The following is a 25,253-nucleotide window of genomic DNA, read 5'->3' as shown; positions in this document are numbered from 1 at the left end:
TATAAATTTTGAAAAGCTTTTGCAGGCTGCTTTCATGTTCCTCACTCTCACTTTATTTCCCCCCTAATTAATCTCTTGTTCCTCTTTTGCTGAGTTCTAAACTGCTCCCTATCCTCGGGCATGCTAACGTTTTATAAAGTTTATATAATTCCTGTTTGGATCTATTATTTGCCTTAATTTATTTTGTTTGCCACTGAGGGGGTCTGTTATAATTTTGTGGTAGAGAGGAATCTACAGCTGTGCAATCTATTTGTTCCTTTAATGTTAGCCATTGCCTATCCACTGTCAAACTTTTTAATGAAGTTCTATCTATCCTAGACAACACACGCCTCATACCTTTGTAGTTTCCTTGTTTAGATCTAGGACAGTAGGGAATTCTTCCCTTTCCATCCTAATGAGGAATTCTATCATGTTATGGTCACTCTTCCCTGAAGAATACCACCCAACAATGTTATTGATTAACACCTTATAGCAAAATATACCAAATCTAGGACAGAGCATTCCCCAGTTGGTTCCTCGATGCACTGGTTTAAAAAACATCTCATTCACACTCGAGGAGTTCATTTACCACAATACTGTTGCTATTTGGATTGCCCAATCTACGTGTAAAGTCACCTATGATTATTGTAGCACCCTTGTTTACGTGCATTTCAAATTTCCTGTTTAATTTCATCCTCTACCTTACCACTGCTGTTTGGAGACCTATAGATAATTCCCACTGATGATTTCTGCCCTTTATTGCTTCTTAGCTCCTCCCAGACTGATTCCACACCAAAGCCAATATCCTCTTTTGCTATTGCACTGATTTCATCCTCAACTAACCACACTGCCCCACTCTCTTTTATGTTTTGCTGCTCTTCCTAAATACCGATAATCAGTTCCCAGGCTTGGTCACACTGCAGTCGTGTATCTGTAATCATAACCATATCATACCCACTTATATCAACTTGTCCTGATAATTCATCCACCTTATTGTGAATATGCATTCAGATACAGTGTTTTTAGAGGTGTCTTTTTGACATTTTTGCATTTTTTTTTGTGCTATGGCCCTATTTGCTGCTAGCCCTTGTTTCCTCTGCCTTCCATCTTTACTTTCTCCTTTTCTGTCTTTCGTTTCCTTGTTTCCCTCTCTTATGTCTCTCCACTCAGTTTCCCATTCCCCTGGCTAGTCTAGTTTAAACCCTCCCCAACAGCACTAGTAAATACCCCTGAGTATTATTGGATGGCAGCACTATTGCTACGACACAGGTGACCAGAATAATACTAGAAACCCATCACTTCCCCATCGTGTTCACCCACATTCTGGTGGAACTGGGAAACCCAGTGGGCAGGCTCCCATCACAAATCTCACCCTCACCCCCTCCAGAATCCCCCAGAAAGGGTCAGCAAAGCAACGGGGGAAAACATTAGCTTTAATATTTTGAACAAAGCAATAAAAGATTGAATGAAAATAATAGGATTAGGATATTGAGTTGGACGATCAGCTATGATTGTAGTGATTGGTGGAGTAGGCTCAAAGGGCCAAATGGCCTCCTCCTGCTCCTATCCTCTCTGCTTCTATGTTTGGACAATGATTCTCTGGCAACATCACTCCTGTAAAAAGCTTCAGTTTTCTCAGAAAAATGTCTCCCAGTCAAACATGAACAAAAGAATTGAAGTTTATGTCCATTGCCTCCAGCGGTCCGAACTGTAATATTAGCAAAAGGTTGTTTGTTGAGCAGCAGCTTGTAATAAATGTACTGGAACTTCCATTGGAGATTGTTCCCTGTGTTAATGACCAGTGCAATCCACTGTCACGGGGTCTGAGTCTAACCAACAGCTGTCTCCCATTGCAGTCAATACCACATCTGTTCATCACTATTCGATACAGAGAACTGTTATAGCTCATCCATTTACATATTAATTGATGTAGACAGGGCAAATTCAACTCTGATGAGGCACCGTTTGTACTGGTGAAACAAACTATTAATAGCGGATTGTTTTGTTTCGATCCAATTTTTATAAAGTCCTAAAAAGAGAGCATTGTGTATTTACACTGAATGGTTGTGAGTTTGACCTTGTTGTAATTGGCAGGGTTCTGCATCGAGGTATTCTTACTGTATTACAAACAATGTCCACAGGGATGTTACTCTTGCTGAGAATTGTTCAGGGGGAAACACTCAATCCATACACACACTGCAATTCAAACGCACCTCACAGTTATTGTATTAATTCCAAAATCAAACCGTCGTTTATTAAACTTGACGATAAAGGAAGTTAACTTTGATTATGGAAACAATGGTGCGTCTGAGACAACAGATGAGGAGATGGCAGATTCCACTAAACTTCAAACTACTTGCTGCAATTTCTTTCATTCATTTTTAAGAGTCACTGATACACAAATAGACACGTTGCTGAGTGGTAAGAAATGAAATAATATTTATTTCTAATTCACAACGGTGGCTCCTGTGAGTGCGAGACAGAGACTGAGAGCTGAGCCGGGAGATAAAAGATAAAATAATGGGAATAGAACAAGGAATGTTATAAAGACAAGGTCTGGAGGCTTTGTGTCTTAACACAACTTCATAGAAACCTATAAAATTCAAACAGGACTAGACAGGGTAGATGCAGGAAGGATGTTCCTGATAGTAGGGTGTCCACAACCAAGGGTCACAGTCTAAGGATCCGGGATAAACCATTTAGAACATTGATGAGGAGAAATGTCTTCACCCACAGAGTGGTCAACCTGTGGAATTCACTATCACAGGAAGCAATTGAAGCAGAAATGTTGTAAATTTTCAAGAAGGAATTAAATATAGCTCTTGGGGCAAAGGGGATTAAAGGATATGGGGGAAAACAGGAAAAGGTTACTGAGTTGGATGATCATAATGAATAGTGAGCAGGCCCAAAGGGCTGAATGGGCCACTCTTGCTCCTATTTAACATGTTAATCTCTGTTCATCCTGTGAGAGGATAAATGATGGTGGGAATTTGGGTCATATCGAAGGTGAAACGCTTAACCTAAGAATATGATCAATGAGCTTTGGGCACAGTTGGGTTTGGATGCAATAAGATGGATTTTTGGGGACAGCTGGGCAAGGTGTGCACATGTCTCGCCTGTTTCAGCGAAACAAAATAAGTGATAGCCATTCACTAGTTCGCTTCTCGGGGCAATGCTTTAACCAATCAGAGCCAAGCTGCCTGGTTTAAATTTCAAACAATGCTTGACAGTTAACTGTCAATCACCATTAACTGGTACATTCTCCAATGGCAACGCGTCTATCAATCAGAGTCCACTTGCCAACCAATCAGCAACCTCTTTCACACAGTATAAAATTGTTGTTTCCCTGACACTGGTATGCTTGCGATTGTCCTGATGAGTGTGAGATGGAAAGCTTTGACATCATTTTATTTTGTTGCATTAATCAAGTTCTTACAATGAAATGACTCACTTATTTTTAATGACACTTCAAACGTTCAACAGGAGGAAGAGTTGAGTCATCTTTCAGGTTTAGTTTAGATGAACATTGTTTTGTGTGTACTTGTTTTCTCTAAAAAAATACACTGAGATCCTTCACACTTCAGGTCAGAATGCAAAATTCCCACCAATTATCAATAAATCATGAGTTCAAATTAAATGTTCAGAGTGACCGGCAACCCTGATTTTTATGTCAATAGCTGGAGACTGGAATTTTCCAACCTTGCCTGCCCACCGCTCCTCCCCCCCCCACCCCACCCCACCCCCGCTGGGATTCTCCAACCTCACCCCACAGCCGGGACTCTGACCTCGCTCCCGGTTGGGATTCTCCGACCTCGCCCACGGCCGGGACTCTCCGACCTCGCTCCCGGTTGGGATTCTCCGACCTCGCCCCCCGGTTGGGATTCTCCGACCTCGCCCCCCGGTTGGGATTCTCCGACCTCGCCCCCCGGTTGGGATTCTCCGACCTCGCCCCCCGGTTGGGATTCTCCGACCTCGCCCCCCGGTTGGGATTCTCCGACCTCGCCCCCCGGCTGGGATTCTCCGACCTCGCCCCCCGGTTGGGATTCTCCAGTCCCGCTGCAGTGACTGGAGTTTCAGCTGAGCACCAAACTTTCTGTTTTCGCTGGGAGCGGTGGTGGGACGCACGAGTTTGGAGAATCCCAGGCGTTCATACGTATCCGTACGCTGGGTTCTATCTATAGAATCCCTACAGTGCGGGAGGAGGCCAATCGACCCATCAAGTCTACACCAACAACAATCCCATCCAGTCCCTATACCCAGAACCCAACACATTTACCCCACTAATCCTGCTAACCTATGCATCCCAGGACACTAAGGGGCAATTCAGGATGGCCAATGCACCTAATCTGCGCATCTGTGGACTGTGAGTGGAAACCAAAGCACTTGGATGAAACCCACGTAGACATGAGGAGAATGTGCAAACTCCACATAGACAGTGACCCAAGCTGGGAGTTGAACCCAGGTCCCTGGCTCTGTGAGGCAGTAGTGTTAACCACTGAGTCACTGTGCCACCCCTAGACGTTATCTAATCTCTGCCAATTTCCTTTCACTGAAACATGTCAGAGGTTCAAAACCTGCCCTGTAATTTGTTGCCATGAAGCAGATGCACTAAACTGGCAAAGCGCGACCAAGCTTCAGAATAAACCGGCATTTCAGATGTTGTAACAAAAAGTGTAACATCTTCCTCAGTTCCAAACCTTCTGTTTCTTGGTGCTTCCTTCCCCTTTTATTTCCCCTTCATCTCTCTTTCTCGCAACTTGCACCTTCACCTCTCTCTGTGTCTCTTTGTTCTGGGAAAGTAGTGTTTAACTAAACGATGGTACAGTTGATGGTGGAAATGTTGGCCTGTTTTGGGTTGCAGCGCTCAAACAGATCCACTCCAAAATACATCATTCTTGGATTCAGGAATTAGCCCAGTTTGATTAGCAGGTACTCACAAGCTTTTGAACCAGTCAGACCGGAATGGGGGGTGTCTGCAGAAAACATAACTGGATTTTGCCGGTTGGCAGTACGTCACCAGTCAGTGATCTAAACTACACAGACTCCAAATGTGTGGTTTCTCGTATCAATGAACAGTAACAACTGGTCTTTATGTAGCACCTTTAACTTAGTATCTGAAGGTACTTTACAAGAGGCTTGTAAGATCCCACTTGAGGCCAACAGAGAATTCCGTTCTGTGAGCCTCGCCTGCCCCGGAATCGGGACCGGTGTGCCGGTAAAATTCTGACCAGAACCACATAATATTGAATGTATTCAAGAGGCAGCTGGATATAAGATGATGGAGGTATAAGATAATGAAGGGGATGGATAGGGTAGAGGTAGAGAGATTCTTCCTGCTTAGAAAGGACGGCAGGACTAGAGGGCACAGCCTCAAAATAAGGTGGGGTGCAGTTTAGAACAGAGTTGAGGAGGAACTTCTTCACTCAAAGGGTGGTGAATCTGTGGAATTCTCTGCCCGTTGAAGTGGTGGAGGCTGCCTCGCTAAATATATTTAAGTCACGGGTAGATAGGTTTCTGATAGACAGGGGAATTAAGGGTTATGGGGAGAGAGCAAGAAAGTGGAACTGATCCACTTCAGATCAGCCATGATCTTATTGAATGGCGGGGCAGGCTCGAAGGGCTAGATGGCCTACTCCTGCTCCTATTTCTTATGTTTTTATATAGCACTTGGGATCAAAGGTTATGGGGTGAAAGCAGGACTGGGCTATTGAATTGGATGATCAGCCATGAATGGTGGAGCATAGAACCATCAAACCCTACAGTGCAGAAAGAGGCCCTTCGGCCCATCGAGTCTGCACCGAACACATTCCCACCCAGGCCCTACCCCCATATCCCTACATATTATACCCACTAATCCCTCTAACCTACACATCCCAGGACACTAAGGGGCAATTTCTTAGCACGGCCAGTCAACCTAACTCTCACATCTTTGGACTGTGGAAGGAAACCGGAGCATCCAGAGGAAACCCACGCAGACATGAGGAGAATGTGCAAACTCCACACAGACAGTGACCCGAGCCGGGAATTGAACCCAGGACCCTGGAGCTGTGAAGCAGCAGTGCTAACCACTGTGCTACCGTGCCACCCAAATGGCCTCCTCCTGCTCCCCTCTTCTATCTCGCTGTGTAAGGGGATATGAGGACAGGTGACTAAAAAACAAGCCAAAGTGATGGGTTTTAAGCGGGGAGATGTGAAGAGGATCTCAGAGTGCAGGATCCAGGCTGTCAGTGGTGGAACTATTATAATGTAGGATTTTCAAGAGGCCAGGATCAAAGGAGTGCAGCTATCTCCCGAGGGTTGTGGGGCTGGAGAAGATTCCAGGGAGAGGGAAGGGTGAGGCTATGGAGAGATTTGACAGTAAGGATGAGAATTGGAACATTATTTAACTGGGAGCCAATGTAGGTCAGAGAGCACAAGGGTGGTGGGGGAATGGAACTGGATATGAGTTAGGATACAGCAGCGGGAGTTCTGGATGAGTTTATGTTTATGGAAAGTGGAAAATGGGAAAGCAGCAAGGGTTATGTTGGAATATTCAAGTCCAGGGGTAACAAAACCATGGATCCATTGAAGATACAATAATGTTTCAGGCATAACAACCTCTCATTTTTCATTCTGATGGAGCAGTGTGGATAGAAACCTAAAACGGCACAATTATTCTGACAGTTCAATGAATGAGCAAAACCAGGGCAAATAAAGTTCAATGTAGGCAAATGGGAGGACACCCACTTTACACCCAAAAAGGATACAACAGGGGACTTCCCAAATTGTAAAAAAAACCCAACAGATTGGAGGAACAGAGAGACTTGGGGGTTTTCCATATCCACAGACAACCAGTTTCGATGAAGTTCTGACGAAGAGTAAAAGAACTCGAAAAGTTGGCTCTGATCACGCTCCACAGATGCTGGAGTTTTCCAGCATCCTCCATTCTTGTTTCAGTTTCCAGCCTTTGTGGTATTTTGCTTATTGAGTTAGTATTTTGTGAAGAGGTGTGACTCAGGTCCAGCGCTTCGCACGAGTCATCAGCTTATGGTTCGAAGTTCTACTCAGGAGAGAAGAGCATCGTCACCCAGGTGAAGTTGAGTTGCTTGCTGTCCTGTTCAATTCCAGGCCAATTATTGCACAGGCCTAATTGGAGTTGAGCAAGGGAATTTTCTCAATGTCCCGCCCAATATTTATTGCTCCAACATCACCTAAAAGGAGACTAACTGGTTATTCATCCTGTTTACAGTTTGGTGATGTCGCTGTGTGCAATTGGCTGTTGAATTTGCTGATTAAATCAAGTATTTAACACTCCCGGTGACTCGGCCTTTTGGCTAAGATCAAGTGTAGTATCGACATGCTGCACTTGGTTGAAGTCATTAGGTTACATTTCAGCTTCATTTGAAGCAATTTTTTAAAGCGGCATCTCGGCCATTTGGCTAAGATGCAAATAAGATCAAGCCCTGGAGGAGGAGCTACATCTACTCCAGTCAGCTTGGATCATGTAGATCAAGCCCAAGACAGGAGGTGAGAGCCCTGTCTTGTCAGCTTGGATCGGGAATGTCCCAACTTGTTGGGACTCTGAATTGGGTTTAATTTGACTTGATTGGATTGGAATAAAGTTTAAAAAAAAATTTAACACTCCCGGTGAGTGCGGACACAGGATCCTCGTGTGGTCTCAACATGACGACCCACAGCCTTGATAAAAATCAAGCCTAATGCGTCCGTGAAACTTTCAAGGGGAGGTCAAAACGTGAGGGTACGTTTCTGCTCCATCTCCATCCAGAGAAAGAAAGGACCTCCGAGGGAGACCCTTGATCGTGAATATTGACATGTTGATGAAACTTTACATCTTGCACTCAACAGGACAAATGCCAAATTTCAAACTGTCACAACAATTTATACTGCAGGGAAAAGGGTGCTGATTGGTTGACAAGTCAAAAGTTGTCATTCTTCTCTTCATCCTGATTGATGAAAACCTTCAGGAACACACCTTTCAACAAGAGCAGAAGTGTTTTATTTAAATTCACAAACTCCCCAGTGTTTTCCAGCTGGATGAATGTACAATGTGGTGTCAGTACCTCAGCTTTCTCCTTCCTAATCCAATAAAAATGCAATGCATTTCTTAAAGGTCGGAAAAAATAAACTTGGTGGATTTAAACAAAGATCCCGAGTTCACAAATGAAAAATGGTTACTTGCTGCCTCGGATGGGAAAGGCACGGAGTCCATATCGAGAACAGAATGTCAGACACAGATCCAACCGCCAGTCACAGTTACACTCGATAACTTACTGCAGTAAAACATCCCAAGGTGCGTGACAGGAAGAGCCAGGAGACAGTAAGGAACAAAGGGGGAATTAGGAATAGTTGCAAGAGACAGGTTTTAAGGAGCATCTGGAAGAGACAGTATTTTTTGGAGAGAATTGCAGAGCTTAGGACTTGGGTAGTTGAAGGCACGGCCACCAATAGGGGAGCAATTAAAATCCAGAATGCTTCCTTGTGCTTTTGGGACACTGGTTCAAATCCCACCATGGCAGCTGGTGGAACTTGAATTCAATTAATAAAATCTGGAATTGAAAGTAAGTTTCAGAACACAATTATCATAAAAAAAATCATTGCTTAAAGTTCCTTTAAAGTTCCTTGGTCAGGAGCAGGACCTTCTGCCCTGCCCTTGTGCACGGGGTTCTCCATTGCTCGCACCCTCCACCATCGGGGGGGACAGGAAGGTATGTCCAGAAGTTCCCGCAGCAGGAATGGCCAATAAACTCTAGCCACTATTTCTCTCTCTCCCCCTAGATGCTGCCTGACCTGTTGAGTATTGCCAGCACTTGTTATGATATTAGGACAGGCATCACAGTAGTTAGCACTGCTGCCTCACAGTGCCCAGTACCTGGGTTTGATTCCCAGCTCAGGTCACTGTCTGTGCAAAGTCTGCCCATTCTCCCCTTGTCTGTGTGGGTTTCCTCTGGGGGCTCTGGTTTCCTCCCACACTCCAAAGACGTGTAGGTTAGGTGGATTGGCTATGTAAATTGCTCCTTAGTGTCTCAAGGTGCATAGGTTAGGGGATTAGCGGGGTAAATGAATGGGTAAAATGTTCTTTAACAGAGTTGGTGCAAACCCAATGGGCCAACTGGCCTCTTTCTGCACTGGCAGGATTCAAGATGACCAGGAGATTGGTCAAAGGGATTTGCATTAAGGAATATGTTAAAGGAGGCATCCTCAAACTTCTGACTCAGAGGCAAGTGGGTTGCCAACTGAGATATGTGTTGCCCCTGCCTCTGGCACCACAGCTGCTGTGATGCTATAGAAGCATTTTTGAGGGGGTGGTGGTGGATCTGGGCTGAATGATGCAGGAGTGGAGCCCCTTTCACTGACTAGTCACAAATCACATCAAACGCAAGAAACAGATGTGAAGAATCATTTCCTTCCGCCCATTACACAGAGAGGGAAGAAGTCATCTGAACTGACAGGGCAAAGCGGTAAAAAGAAGGCTGGAGAAATTATAAATATTTATTTTTCATTTTACTAAAGATTGATCTGAACAAAGTTAAGTGCCTGATATTGATAACAGCATTACATTTGGAGAGGCATCTTTGCTTGATAAATTACATAGTTTACAGGTTTCCATCAATCCATACATTTATCAAAGCATCTACCAAGTATATCATAGTTTCAGAGACATTGAGATATCCAAAATTAAGCAACGTGTGTTCTGCTGTTGTGAGTCAACATGCAGATACAGGAGAAGTTCCAATGATATTGCTATTTCCTGTAATGGGACCATTAAGGTCAACCTGAAATTTAACAAACGAGACTGCGTCAGTGTAGCAGTGAGTGGACAGAGAGGTGGATACACAGAAGAGTTTGTGAAAGATTTTGACAAATGCAGCAACACACAACAACTGGATGATTGAGTGGAAAACACCGACATCTTTCTGCCCGAATGGCAGATTTGCTAAGACCCCGAATGCAGCACTGCCTTCATCGATGTGCCACTTCCTGGCACAATTCCTAAAACAATCTGATTGGTCTTATTTCTCCAACTCTGTTCTTTACATTGACAATCACAACAGATAATAAACTTTGTACAACAACTGAGCATGTGTCAAATATCAGATATTCTAGTTTCTTGTTAAATTAGTTCCTTTTACAATTAGAAAATGTTACTTTGCGAAATATTACATTCTTTACATAACCCTAATTAAAAAAGCAATTTCCGTTGATGCCAACTGCTGTGAACAACGGCTGAGTTTAGAAGATTAATCTAAAAAATATCGAATCAATATATTCCCAGAAAATACCTTTCAATTTAAGAGTTTTAAGATGAGCATTATGGATTATATTACTTCTTTTAAAAACAATTCTTTAATTTATTGGTCAGAATGCCTACAATTTCATAGCTTATTAAGTTTCTAGATTGGAAGCAATGAATTTCAAGAAATACACCTTTCATGTACAGAAAGGATCTAAATATCTGCTACATTCAGTTGCTAACATTCTGATGGTTAATAATTAAGACTAAAAGGCATGATGTATATAAATAATACCTAGTGTCATATAACACAAACAACACTGTTCATGTTACACTCTACAAAAACTATTTACAATCTAGACAATACCCTGCTATTTGTCCTTTATTTAAAATATATATTTGTTAATTATTTGTGCTGTCATTTCAGTGCAGTAACACATTCTAGAGTGCGTGGTGTGAACAACACAACTTATTTTATTCACTGCTCTCCCACCCCCCTCCCCACCCTCCCCATTATGGAGATGTTCCAGACGCGTTAACCTGCTAGAACGAATCATTGTGGCAGTGTCAAACCGACGCTAATTGGATTTTAATTTCCATCATAAGCTCCCCCCTCCCCATACCCACCAGCCCACCCCCACCACCTCCTCTCCCGCCCCCCCGCCCCCCCAACTGCTTCCTAAAATGGCCAATTCCCCGAATCAGTTTCATTGCCCAAAGCCAAACAACAGTCCCATTCTTCCTTTCAGACAGAGAACAATGGAGTCTGGCACTGAGGCAGTTCAGACCCAGCTGGTACTGCCACGCATGTGTGATGGTGAGTCTTTGACCCATCAGAATTCCTCCTGACAATCCAAACTACACTTAACCAAGTTTGGTCAGCTGTAGATCTCCAAATATTTTTATCACATCAATTGCTGATAAATCCAGGACTCGATGATGAAAATCAAAAAGCTGGTGGCCATCGACGAATATGCGAAACCGTTGATATTCACAGTGTATCTCGAGCTGGAAATCAGGAGAAGAAATCCGTTGTCTTTGAGGAAAATGTGATCAAAACAACTTTTAAAATGCATCACATTTACTCAGAATATTAAACAGATAAAAGCTAAGAGCTGTGACCCAGAAACAGGAGACACTCATTTTTCTGCATCAAGTTACTCTGCAGCTCTGTCAGATTGTGAGTGAGCTGACCCAGCTCCACTTCTCCAGATCCTTCCATCGCTTTAGATAACACAAAGCACAGATTTAAACGTTAAAACTGACCTTGCATCAACTGACCTTCGCAGAAGAGAGTTCCCAACTGCCCTTGGTGCGTACAAACAGTTTTCTAACCTCACTCCTGTGGGGTCTAGCTCTTTGCCATTTTAATCCAATTCCAGTTCACCCTCTGTAGCAATAAGAAGTGTAAATTCCCTCATCGGAACGATGCTTGGAAGCAATAACTAGAATGGGACCAAGGCACACAGACTAGGAACATGCCAGTCTGCCCTGTCTGGTCTATCTATGATCGAGCTGCTGTTTGCAGTGAACCATACTGGGTCATTCAGATAGGTGGATGCAGAGTGAGAAAAACATCAGGCACAGCAGTGATGCCTTCCACAGTTGAATGGTTGATCAATACTGACTACCTTGACTAATATGAACAATAATCCAGAGAGCTGCCGATACAGAAGGTGTGTAAACCCTTGAGGCACAAAAAGACAAGAATTTCTGCCAGGCCAATGAATTATGAAGAGTTTCTCCTTTCTCCAAATACAATGGCTTTCTATATTCCGTACTCAAAGGTCATATAACATGTTCTATTCTGTCCTTAGACTGTAAGCCACCCGCATTAACAGTCATTTAGAATCCCAAAACAAGAACATATTTGATCAGTGTCTTTTCAAATGACTGTTTCTTCTCTCGTTTACTCGATTGCAAAGGCAGCCAGCAGCCAGAGTAAAACCACCAGCTCCTGCTGCATTGGCAGCACTGGGGCATTTCAGATTGTGAATTCACACTAAGTGGTGGCGATGGAGCGTAAGGGCCACGTCATACTAACCCTCTGGGACCAGCTGAGCAGCAAGGACTGGACATTATGTGGGCTTTATAAATACTTGGCGAGGAACTGACACTCAGTGAAGTTAGTTTAGATTCCTGTTACATAGCCCATATATTTAAATGTTATACAGTAACTTTGTTCTTAATTATTAACAAACCCAGTGCAGGTCTCACGAGTTTCCAAGTCTCATCGAGTCAAGAATGAATAAAGATTAAAAAAAATTCAAATGTTGCCCTGAAAAGGGTTCATTAACTTTACTTTTTCTCTATAAAGTTTATTTATTCATGTCACAAGTCAGCTTACATTAACACTGCAATGCAGTTACTATCAAAATCCCCTAGTTACCACACACTGGCGCCTGTTTGGGTACACTGAGGGAGGATTTAGCATGGCCAATGCACTTAGCCAGCACATCTTTCAGACTGGGAGGAAACCCACACAGGCACGGGGAGAATGTGCAGAGTCCACACAGACAGTGACCCAAGCTGGGAATCGAACCCAGGTCCCTGGCACTGTGAAGCAGCAGTGCTAACCACTGTGCAGGAGGAAAGTCTGAAGAATGTAACATCTAAGCTCTGTTGTTTGCAGTATTACTGCAAGCTTTCCTCCAGTTTCAATAATCCTCTATTACGGGACTTCTCAGAGGTGGTCATTCACTTGTGTAAGATTATCATCGCTGTATCCTCCTGCAACCGGCCCATACTTGAACTCTGCGAGTGGCTGGATTATGAATGGTTTAAAAATTGAGCCTGGTGTATTCACTCCCAGCTCTTCTCCATCACTCACTCCATCTTCACTCGAGTCCAAAAGAATGAGTCCACAAAATAACATCACTCTCTCATATTGCTAACTTCCTCACACAGTTGCTGACCATGTAATACAAATGTGGAGTCAGGGTAAAGTGAAGGAGACAGGGAAAGTTTTTCATAGAATCAGACAGCATGAAAATAGGCCATTTGGCCCATTAAATCTGTGCTGGGCCTTTGAAAGACTATCCAATGAATCCCACTTCCCGTGCTCTTTTCTCAGAGTTCTGAAGGATTTATCCAACTTTCTTTCCATGGAGAATATTCCATCATCCTCAACAACTCGGTGCGAAGCTGCGAGCCTCTGGGCTCTTGGGAAAATATTCCTGTATTATCCACTGGGGAAACTGAATCTTCATTGATCTACCTCCAGAAATCTTTCACTACCACTAACACACGCAGCAAAACTCATTGCGAAATTAGTTTGAGATCAGTTCACAATGGAGAGCTTTCTCCAAATCAGCGGGTGAGACTGTGCCCCCCCCCCCCCGTTAGGCTGGAATCCACTGGACGTGATAATGGAAAGACTTTAGCACATTGTTGGCTGAATTACACTCACCTTTCACAATGATGTGTTTGAAAGATTAACTGTACTCGTCTAAAAGATAATATCGTTTACATTTTAAAAAGCAAGATCTGTTATAGTTTAACTTACTGCATCAAATAAAACAACACCAATCATTGCGGTTATATCCTGGAATTATTACAATTGATCAATTTTCTTAAACCCTTTCAGAACCTTTAAACTCTGGGCATAGACATTTCCCCTGAATTCACTATTAGATTTGATTTTGGGTCTGCCTTTAGTCTCCTCCACCAGTGGAAACAAACATTCTCTTTGAATCCTATCAAATCCTTTCATCGATCTGAATATTCCTATCTGCTGATTCCTCAGCCGTAAAGAATGCCAGCTTCATCAGCCTTTCCCCGTTAGTAATAACCAAGCTGGATTCTCCAACTCGTCCGCGGCTGGGATTCTCCAGTCCCGCTGCTGTGAACGAGAATTTGGCTAAGCGCCAAAATTCTCCATTCCTCCTGCAGTGGTAGCAGGGTGAACAAGATCGGAGAATTTCAGCCAACCTCGCTGTTCTCCCTCTCCGCCTCCTCCATATAAATCCTGTGCATTTTCTCCACTACGGCTATCCTCAAATTCACAACACGGAGACCAGAACTGCTCCGGGGGGGGGGGGGGGTCCCGATGTACTGCAACAGTCACTTACCCGGAATGGCTGGTCTGGGATGAAGGGGAAATAGGGAATGGATGTTTCCTCCTCTCCCCATTCTCCGGAAACAAAAGCATTCCTGACAAACTGATCGGGAAATCTCGCCTGCAGTTCCACAGCAACATCAGCTGGTGATACGTCTGAGTCCCCACAGCACAGACTGATCTCAAAGCTGCAGCAAAAGGGAGCAAGAAATTAAAATCAGACGCAAAAAAAGTTGTTTAACCTACCCAAGGTTCTAAATGAAGCAACTGTCTGCATCGACAGTAACAACTACATTTATATAGCACCTATAGCACAGTAAGGAGCATGAGCAAACAAAACATAAATTGAGACACACACAGATATTACATCAGGAGAAAAATCAAGATAAAGGAATATCTTACAGGAGAAAGAGGAGGTGGAGAAAGGGAACTGCAGACAGCAGCGATACAGCCACAAACAGAGCAATTATTAACATCAACATCTTTCTACAGTGCCTTTGAAGTAATGAAATGTCCTTTGGTGCTTCAGGGAACATTAACAAAGCATGCCAAAGGGTCAAAGAACTCGAAACATTAACTCTGTTTCTCTCCTGGTTGTTACTGCCAGACCTGCTGAGTTTTTCCAGTGTCTCAGTTTTTGTTTAAGGTTTCACCACTCACCAGCCCTTTGCTCACTGACACAGAGCCACTGAATTGTTTCATAACGCACACATTTAAAACTAAACCCCGAAATAAAAGTGAAATACTGCAGATTCTGGAGACCAGAAATAAAAACAAAGTGCTGGACAAACTCAGCAAGTGGGACAGCGTCTGTGGAGAGAGGAACAGGGTTAATGTTTCGAGTCTGTACGACTCTCCTTCACAGTCAGGATTAGGATAGTGTGGATATCTTAGAAAACTGTCGTGAGGTTACAAACATCACAGAATCCCTACAGTGCAAAAGGAGATCATTCAGCCCATCGAGTCTGCACAATCCCACCCAGGCTCTATCCCCATAACCCTATGTGTTTTCCCTATCCAGTCCTCTTGACACTAAGGAGCAATTTAGCATGGCCAATCCACCTATCCTGCACATCTTTGGACTGTGGGAGGAAACCAGAGCATCTGAAGGAAACTCACGCAGACGTGGGGAGAATGTGCAAACTCCACACAGACAGTGATTCAAGCCGGGAATTGAACACGGTCCCTGGCATTGTGGTGTTAATCACTGTACCACCCCGATAGGGAGGGGATTAGACCATGGTGGTGTCACAGGAAAAGTGCAATATGCACAAATTTTTCAACCTCTGATGGACTAAAAATTGTGTTTAAAAACACACTGAAGAAACAAGTTCACGTGGCCCTCAATATCTCTGCCATGACTCAGTTTGTGGACTGACTGTAACTAATGTATTAACCACACTCATCAGGACTGTCCAAAAAAAGGTCAAATTGGAATATTTCCCAACGACAAAAGCTGTTCACATTTTTGTCCACACATAAATTCAAGAGTAGAATAATTTCTCAAGATAATTCCTTTCCCAGCTGTATACGAGATATTTCTCAAATGTCTATGAGATCAATCTCAAAATGCCTTAAATTTAAGTGAGTTCGAACAAACTAAATTTTTAAGTTTAAGTTCTAAGTTTATTTCTCAGTGTCACAAGGCTTACATTAACACTGCTCTGAGGTTACTGTGAAAATCCCCCCGTTGCCACACTCCGGCGCAAGTTCGGGTACACTGAGGGAGAATTTAGCACAGCCAATGCACCTAACCAGTATGCCTTTCGGACTGTGGGAGGAAACCAGAGCACCTGGAGGAAACCCACACAGACACGGGGACAACGTTCAGACTCTGCACAAGCCGAGAATCGAACCCTGGACCCTGGCACTGAGAGACAGCAGTGCTAACCACTATGTCACCATGCTGCCCTACTGACACTGGGTCCTTGCATTAAACAACAAACTGAAACAATTTTTTGCTTATTGATTAGAAAATGACATGGAACAATTGGTACTTGTTTGTAGAGTTTTGCTGGAATCTGTTCTGTCACTTTCCCTGTTGGAGTTGGTCACACACCGAAAGTTTCAAATCCCAGTGACAGACATTCCTCACTGAGTTGTTTCAGTATTAGCCCATTAATTCCTCCTAGTTACAACTCACACAATCCACTGGTCCAAAAAATCCAAGATCACATTGCTGTAAACCCTCAAATACGTTCCATTCCGGTTTTCCCTGGATAGCCTGGTTTTTACCTTGGAAAGTTATATCAAATTCTCTCTGCTCACCCAGAGAAAAGTCAGTCTGATTGAGTTGCAGGTGAAAATGGTGTTGGAGATTAGTCCAACTTTGCCAATTGCTCTACGCAATTTCTTCTTAAAACTTTGCAACTCTGATTTGTAAGCAAATTTATTCACGTGTCCATGTGCAAATGCAGCAAGACCTAGACAATATCTAAGCTTGGGCTAACAAGTAGCAAGTAACATTCACACCACACCATCAATGAGAGAATCTAAACATTGCCCCTTGACATTCAATGGCATTACCATCACTGAATCTCCCACTGTCACCATCCTGGGATTACCATTGACTAGAAACTGAAACTAGACTAGCCATACAAATACTGTGACTACCAGAGCAGGTCAGAGGCTGGGAATCCTGCAGCGAGTAACTCACCTCCTCACTCCCCAAATCCTATCCACCCTCTACATGGCACAAATCAAGAGTGTGATGGAATACACACCACTTGCCTGGATGAATGCAGTTCCAATAATGATGCTGGACATCATCCAGAACAAAGCAGCCTGTGTGACTGGCACCCCATCCATCATCTTAAACATCACCCCCTCCACCACCGGTGCACAATGACAGCTGTGTGTACCATCCACAAGACACACTGCAGCAACTCACCAGGGCTCCTTTCGCAGCACCTTCCAAACCCGTGAGTTCTACAGTGAGAAGGACAAGGGCAGAAGATACCTGGGAACACTGTCACCTGGAAGTTCCCCTCCGAGTCACTCACCATCCTGAATTGGAAATATATCACTGTCTAAATCCTGGAACTCCCTCCCTAACAGCACTGTGGGAGTATCTACACCACAGAGACTGCAGTTCACCACCACCTTCTCAAGGTCAGGGCAATAAATGCTGGTCTAGACAGTGACACCCACATCCCAGAAGTAAGTAATAAAGAGTACCTGGTCGGGTTAGGATCCACTATTCCCATAACAATGATCTTCTTCCCGGGTCTCATTCCTCCTTTGATGACACCACCGAAAGGAACAGTCTTAAAGAAAGGAAGGAATTGGTTTTTGTAACTCTCAGAATGGGGCAGAATTACACATTATTAAATCAGTCATTACACCATGAATTATCTTCAGATGGAACGTGCTGATGTAGCAAGTTCAATTTAATCATTAAAAAAAAGGTATTTTCTCTTACCAGGCGTGGAAATTCCTCTGATTCTGGGGAGCTGAGTGAGTTATTCAGGTGGGGACCGTCCTCCGCCTAAAACACAATTCAAATGGAGAAATCAGAACAATTTCAATCCCTCTCCCTGCTGCCCACCCAGAGCGCAGACTGCTGAATAACACCCCCTCCCCCACCCAGCACCCAACCCCCACCCCCCACCCAACCCCCACCCCCCACCTATCCCCCACCCAGCACCCATCCCCCACCTATCCCCCACCCAGCACCCATCCCCCACCTATCCCCCACCCAGCACCCATCCCCCACCTATCCCCCACCCAGCACCCATCCCCCACCTATCCCCCACCCAGCACCCATCCCCCACCTATCCCCCACCCAGCACCCAACCCCCACCTATCCCCCACCCAGCACCCATCCCCCACCTATCCCCCACCCAGCACCCATCCCCCACCTATCCCCCACCCAGCACCCAACCCCCACCTATCCCCCACCCAGCACCCATCCCCCACCTATCCCCCACCCAGCACCCATCCCCCACCTATCCCCCACCCAGCACCCAACCCCCACCCAGCACCCTCCCCCACCCCCCAGCATCCTCCCCCAGCTCCCCCTCCCCCCCGAGTGCAGATTGCTGAATAACACCCCCTCCCCCCTCCCGGATCGGTTTTATTGCGGCGGGTCTGGGGGATTTGACGGGAGCGGAAATTCGCCTCCCGATCCAAAGGCAGGAAACCCCCCCCCCCCCCCCCGGCCGCGGCGCCGAGGCCTGGACTCCCGGCCGGATCCCGGAGATTCCCAGTGCCCGGGATCCGCTGATTCAATCCCGGATTCCCGGTCCCTGTCTCTCCGGCCCGGGCGGCGCTGGGATTCTCCGGGCCCCGCACTCACGGATCGCTCCCTGTTTGTTGCCATCTTGCAGCGACAGGCCCGGCGCGAGCTGCCCGGGATTTACATGGAGGCCCCGCCCCTGCCCCGCCCCCGGCACCGCCCCCGGCGTTCGCCCCGCCCCCGGCACCGCCCCCGGCACCGCCCCCGGCGCTCTCCCCGCCCCCGGCACCGCCCCCGGCGCCCGCCCGCCCCGCCCCCAGCAGCGCCCCGCCCCACTCCGCCCCGATCACCTGCCCCACCCCCAGCACCCCCCCGTGCCTCTGCTGCCTGCCTCTGCCCCACCCCGCCCCCAGCACCCACCCCCAGCACCCACCCCGCCCCCAGCACCCACCCCCAGCACCCACCCCACCCCGGCACCCACCCCGCCCCCAGCACCCACCCCCAGCACCCACCCCGCCCCTGGCACCCACCCCACAATGCCCCCGGCACCCACAACGCCCCTGGCACCTGCTACACCCTCCGCCCAACCCCCAGCATCCACCCTGCCATCCACCCCACCCACAGTGCCCGCCACACCCGCAGCGCCCCGGCACACACACTCCCCACCCCTGACACCCGTCCCCCTCGGCTCAGGCTGCTCCCACTGGATTCTCTGCCCTCGCCCAGGATTCTCCAGTCCCGCTGCGGTGAATGGGGATGTGGTTGAACAGCAGGTTCTCCATTCTCAATGTGCAAGACTGGAGAATTCCAGCCAATCTCTGCAATCTGACCATTCATAAGAAGTAGGAGCAGGAGTAGGCCATCTAGCCCTTCGAGCCTGCCCCGCCATTCAATAAGATCATGGCTGATCTGTTGTGGCTCAGTTCCACTTTCCCGCCCTCTCCCCATAACCCTTAATCCCCTCTCTTATCAAAAACCCATCAACCCGCTTCTTAAAAATATTTAGCGAGGCAGCCTCCACCACTTCAACAGGCAGAGAATTCCAGAGATTCACCACCCTTTGAGTGAAGAAGTTCCTCCTCAACTCCGTTCTAAACTGCCCCCCAACCGGGGCGGGGTGGGGGGGGGTTGGGGGGAAGTTTATTATTAATATTTATTATTATTATTATTATTATTATTATCCCCTTATTTTGAGGCTGCGCCCTCTAGTCCTACTGTCCTTTCTGAGCGGGAAGGATCTCTCTACCTCTATCCTATCCATCCCCTTCATTATCTTATACGTCTCTATAAGATCCCCCCTCAGCCTTCTAAACTCCAACGAGTACAGGCCCTGTCTATTCAATCTCTCCTCATAGTCCAACCCCCTCATCTCCGGTATCAGCCTGGTGAACCTTCTCTGCACTCCCTCCAAGGCCAAAATATCCTTCCGCAAATGTGGCGACCAAAACTGCACACAGTACTCCAGCTGCGGCCTCACCAGTGCACCGCCCGCAATCCAGCCACAATCTGAGGGGCAGGGGACACACCAGCTCCATTCACCGCTGTTGGGCATCTCAATGCCCCAATGAATGAGCCATTAGCCAAAAATCAGGATTCCTGCCAGGCCTGAAGGACTGCGTTTAAATCTTAGTATCGGATTTGAAACTCAAATCGAAGCCTTCTGCCAATCACCCATCTCCCTATCAGGAACTGCACGGGGTGGGGGAGGGGGCTTTGGTGCTAGAAATGACTGGCATGGATCTGGAATGCTAAACCAGAGAGGGAGAGCTCAAGGAGGAATGTCCAGTGACCATTTGCCCCCTGGCACTGTCAGGTTGCAGAGGAGGGTGTCCAAGGGTCCCAGAGGTTGGGTCCACTGAGGCAAGGGGTTGATCTCAGCACTTTCCTCCGAGGTGGATAGGGGTCCTATGGCTAGACTGCCCCTTCTATCCCTGGCAGACCTGAAGATTACCCCTGGTATGGTGATTTCAGGCAGCTCTATGATCAACATCTGCATTCCTGCCTGTCAGCTGTGAAAACTGAAGTGGCCTGGTCACTTTAATCCCCATCGGACAGCAGGCAAGATTTTAAATCTAGCAGCCCTCCATTTTGCAGCGGAGGTTTCCTTTTCTCTCTGCCAGAAGTGGCAGGTGTGACAGACCCCAGTGAAGTTCTCTGACTGAGAGGAGATGTCAGTTTCCCTGGGGTGGAGGTTTCCCTTTTTGACAGCTATTCAGTCAGTCCCAGTCTATTCACACAGCTTTTATTTGAAGTCTCTGAGCCTACCTAGAAAGTTCGAATGCTTTGAAACCCCCTCTCTCCCATTGAAAACATTTGCGGTGGAATTTTCCATCTAAACTCACACCAAGATCAGAAAATCCGACCCAAGGTGGATGGACCTTTGCATGGTCCTGCCCCGCCTGCTACAATTCCTGTGACAGGTGAAACAGGAAAATTCTGCGCTCGGTCTCTTTTAATTTCATGGTGCATTGCTTTGAAATAGGTTTTGATTGACAGCTTAATGGTTCTCCACTCAGCCCTCAGTCTGCTGTGTCTATTTATCTTTCCAGGTGTAACATTTACCAAGATTCCCAGCCTGACTGACAGCTGTGGTTTAAGGTTTAAATGGTTTCACTTCCTCTTTTGAGGCCACTTATTCCCATTTTGTTTTTTGTGGGGGAAGAGCGCTGTCTACGATTGCAAAAATCGGGGCTCCCTTTAAAAGTGGCATCCCAATCTCTGAACAGTCAGCGACAAACGCAGGATATTTGTATCCATCAGATGGGTGAATCTCCATTAGACCATACAACACAGGAGCAGAATTTGGCCACTTGGCCCATCGAGTCTGCTCCGCCATTCAATCATGGCTGATATTTTTCTCATCCCCATTCTCCTGCCTCTTCCCCATAATCCTTGATCCCCCTAATTGATCAAGAACCTATCTATCTCTGTCTTAAAGACACTCAGTGACCCGGCCTCCACAGCCTTCTGTGGCAAAGTGTTCCACAGATTCCCCACTCTCTGGCTAAAGAAATTCCTCCTCATCTCTGTTTTAAAGGATCGTCCCTTCAGCCTGAGGTTGGACCCTCTGGTTCCAGTTTTTCCTACGAGCGAAAACACCCTCTCCACATCCACTCTATCCAGGTCTCGCAGTATCCTGTAAGTTTCAATAAGATCCTCCCTCATCCTTCTAAAATCTAACAAGTACAGACCCAGAGTCCTCTACCGTTCCTCATACGACAAGTCCTTCATTCCCAGGATCATTCTTGTGAACCTGACGGACGCACCTAGCACCAACACAAATCACTCCCATTTTCAAGTTGATGGGAGCTCTTTGGCTGAAGATTTCACCCAGTGTCTCTTGTTACGAAGCTGTATATTCCACATGCTTTACTAACCACTTTCTCAATGATCAGTGTCCATGCACCCCAGGACTGCTTCACACTCTGAACTGCCCCATTCATTCTATATTACCGCTCCCTGTGCCTGCTCCCAAAATGCATCAGATCACATTTCCCTGTTGATACACAGATCAATAACTGGAACAAGTGGGTCAGAGGCATTGTTGGGATCAGAGTTAAACTGCTAATGTTAATTCGCTATCAAAACAAACTGTCGGGAAGTAATTTAATCCATCCAGCGAGGCGATTAATCTAATAGGCTGTACAGATAGAAACTGTCCGTATGTCTCAATTTACCAGCTCAGAACATAAGAAATAATGAGATGTTACTGTTCCTGTGCTAAATGTGAAAGCTGAGAGAATCAAAATACTCAAAAGCACTGCAAAGATCTGCAAGTTTGATGTTGCAATATCTAATATCCACTAATTTTGCAGTCGAGTATCCCACATTTGGGGACATTGCAGGTGTCAGCACACCCAGGGTGCAATGGGATAGCCTCATCCTGGGCAAACCACCTTCTTGGTTCTTGGGACTTACCTCCCAGGTAAGTCCTGCCCAGCGAAAAGGGACCTGCAACCAAAGACTGAACAGAATTAACAAAACTAAAATTCCTCATCATCATTGAGATATTGTGTATCCTACAATTTAAATAAAGCTACATTGCTGCGTCAAAACCTTTCCTCAAAATGTATCAGCTGAGAATGCTACCCGGTGGGTTGGCAATGTGTACAATGTGTACAATGTGTACAATGCTGTCTCTGATACTTGTATATCTTCCGTATTCCTCACTGTGATTTGGATGGGATGATGCGTGAAGCTGGGAGGCTGTGTTAGTGAAGGATAGAAAATCCAAACTCAGATTTCACTCAGAGACAGTGAAATCTCCTTTTGGAATGAGGGTGTCACTTGGTTCCAGTTCTGCATCAACAGTAAGGCCTTTCTCAGGGACAGCACCATCTATAAATGGTCCCGACATTCTGAACCATTTACTCCACACCCAGACATGACCTGGGGCCATTAGCCCCCTGCTGCAGGCTGGTTTCTGTGAACTCCAGACTACATCGCTCCAACTTTAGTGAAACAGACTGTGACATGCATTTATATAGCACCAGTGTACCCGAACAGGTGCCAGAGTGTGGCGACTGGGAGATTTTCACTCACTTCATTGCAGTGTTAATGTAAACCTACTTGTGACACTAATAAAGAAACTAAAAAAAAACCTTGAACCATGTGGGATTCCTAATGAAATGTAGATATTGACAGTCAGTGAGACCAATTGTAAACCACGGTTTATTTCACTCTGAACTGACAGAGCTTTCATTTTCGGATTATTCTGCCTTATTCTGGATTTATCTCACAGAGGAAATAATTACTCGTTGTTGATACAATTTTTGAGCAGAATTACACAGAGCAGAATGTGACACTCCCCGTCAGCAGGTTATTAGGGAGAGGACAGTGTGATATGAAGGGATGGAGTTCCCTTCGTGTTCCTGCCTGCTCCGACCACACTGGGCAGGGGGGGGGGGGGAGGCTGGGGAGGGGGGCAAGGCCTCAGACAGGAAACCTGGTTTTGCTCCAATTGAGGGCAAGAAATGGCCAATTAAAGGCCACAAGAGACCTGTTTCCAGACCAGCCTCAACATTCAGGCTAACGGGCAGATTGAACCTCCCCAGGGGAGGAAGCTCAAAAAAATCACAAAATTACAGCTCAGGATTGGGTGGGAGGGGGGGCACAGAGGGGAGAACCCCCATCTTATGAAGTCTGATGCCTCCTCTTTAAGGTCCAGTGGCCTCGAGGCCCCCCACCCCGTGACTGCTCTCCCAAGACCCCAGTCAGCCCCTCCCCCTTGCATAGCCCATTCCCCCCACCCCCTAGGCCTTCCCTACCCTCCCCACCCAGTCAGAGCCCCGATTCCCAGGCTTAGTCTGCAATGTCACCTTGAACTTCCTCTTCTGCCCACTGCAGTGTGGTCACTGCTGGGACTGGCACTGGTGGTCACTGCTGGGACTGGCGAGGGTGGTCACTGCTGGGACTGGCGAGGGTGGTCACTGCTGGGACTGGCGAGGGTGGTCACTGCTGGGACTGGCGAGGGTGGTCACTGCTGGGACTGGCGAGGGTGGTCACTGCTGGGACTGGCGAGGGTGGTCACTGCTGGGACTGGGGAGGGTGGTCACTGCTGGGACTGGCGAGGGTGGTCACTGCTGGGACTGGGGAGGGTGGTCACTGCTGGGACTGGGGAGGGTGGTCACTGCTGGGACTGGGGAGGGTGGTCACTGCTGGGACTGGGGAGGGTGGTCAGCAACTCTCTCACATGGGACTTCTTCCCCAGTGAGGGACAAAAATCATTGGAGTGAGAATTCAATCAGTCGGTTCCTGAAGGCAGGCTGACAGCACTCTGGATATTGCTGCTGGAATTGTGAATGAAAGGATTCTGGTGAAGGGAGTTCTGCCTGTGTGAACTTATTACAGGCATCAACCTTATAAATCATTTTTGCACCTTTCCAAGTGCCTGTGCAGGTGGAGAGGTGGTGGCCTACTCGTATTGTCACTGGGCTAGTGATCCCGAGACTCAGAGCAATGCTCTGGGGACCTGGGTTCAAATCCCACCATGGCAAATACTGGAATTTGAATTCAATAAAAAATATCTGGAATTAAGAATCTACTGATGACCATGAAATATTGTTGATTGTTTGGAAAAATCCATCTGGTTCACTAATGTCCTTTAGGGAAGGAAATCTGCCGTCCTTACCCGGTCTGACTCAAGAGTTACAGCAATACGATAGTGAGTTTTAAGGGACGTCTGGACAAATACACGAATAGGATGGGAATAGAGGGATATGGTCCCCGGAAGGAGAGGGGGTTTTAGTTAAATCGGGCAGCACGGTCGGTACAGGCTTGGAGGGCCAAAGGGCCTGTTCCTGTGCTGGAATTTTCTTTGTTCTTTGTTGTTCTACATCAATGAAGAAATGAAACTGTTTATTTCAATTGGTGACAGCCTGAATTAAAACAGAGGAGATAAAAGGGTGATATATACACTTTACACATTTATCCACGGAAATCAAATAACAGTCATCTCCAGCTATTGTGACTCTCAGTCTCACTGGGTACATGTTCAACATGTTGATGTGATTTGATTTATTATTGTCATGTATTAACATACAGTGAAAAGTATTGTTTCTTGTGTGCTGTACAGACAAAGCATACCACTCATAGAGAAGGAAAGGAGAGGGTGCAGAATGTGGTGTTACAGTCATAGCGAGGGTGTAGAGAAAGATCAACTTAATGCGAGGTAGGTCCATTCAAAAGCCTGACAGCAGCAGGGAAGAAGCTGTTCTTGAGTCGGTTGGTACCTGACCTCAGACTTTTGTATCTTTTTCCCAATGGAAGAAGGGGGAAGAGAGAATGTCTGGGGTGTGTGGGGTCCTTGA

The 25,253-nt window shown here is 46.3% G+C and overlaps 1 protein-coding gene and 1 non-coding gene across 2 annotated transcripts; both read right to left on the bottom strand.

Annotated features, from left to right (window-relative positions):
- Window positions 1–10,883: 10,883 nt before the first annotated feature.
- LOC145350514 (galectin-related protein-like) lies at window positions 10,884–18,648 on the bottom strand. The gene is made up of 5 exons (XM_080199709.1): window positions 18,565–18,648; window positions 17,689–17,754; window positions 17,445–17,533; window positions 14,281–14,455; window positions 10,884–11,218 (listed from the first exon to the last, which is right to left on the bottom strand). The coding sequence occupies exons 1-5, from the start codon at window positions 18,586–18,588 to the stop codon at window positions 11,075–11,077; spliced, it is 498 nt and encodes a 165-aa protein (XP_080055835.1). The 5' UTR covers window positions 18,589–18,648; the 3' UTR covers window positions 10,884–11,074.
- A 3,560-nt stretch (window positions 18,649–22,208) lies between these two features.
- Window positions 22,209–22,377, bottom strand: LOC145351255 (U1 spliceosomal RNA). Its single transcript, XR_013888366.1, has one exon. It is a non-coding gene; the product is annotated as a U1 spliceosomal RNA (small nuclear RNA).
- Window positions 22,378–25,253: the final 2,876 nt, after the last annotated feature.

The sequence above is a fragment of the Carcharhinus amblyrhynchos genome, chromosome 12 (assembly GCF_965287045.1).
Source record: "Carcharhinus amblyrhynchos chromosome 12, sCarAmb.v2.hapA, whole genome shotgun sequence".
NCBI lineage: Eukaryota > Metazoa > Chordata > Chondrichthyes > Carcharhiniformes > Carcharhinidae > Carcharhinus > Carcharhinus amblyrhynchos.
The sequence above is the reverse complement of the archived record's forward strand: the minus strand, read 5'-3'. Positions and strand labels throughout refer to the sequence as shown.

Coding starts and splice junctions, on each gene's coding strand:
- LOC145350514 (XM_080199709.1), bottom strand. CDS start 18,588: ATGGCAACAAACAGGGAGCGATCC. Junction 17,534..17,688: donor CAGAGGAATTTCCACGCCTG/GTAAGAGAAAAT, acceptor CCTTTCTTTAAG/ACTGTTCCTTTCGGTGGTGT. Junction 14,456..17,444: donor GTGGATCCTAACCCGACCAG/GTACTCTTTATT, acceptor CTTTTGCTGCAG/CTTTGAGATCAGTCTGTGCT.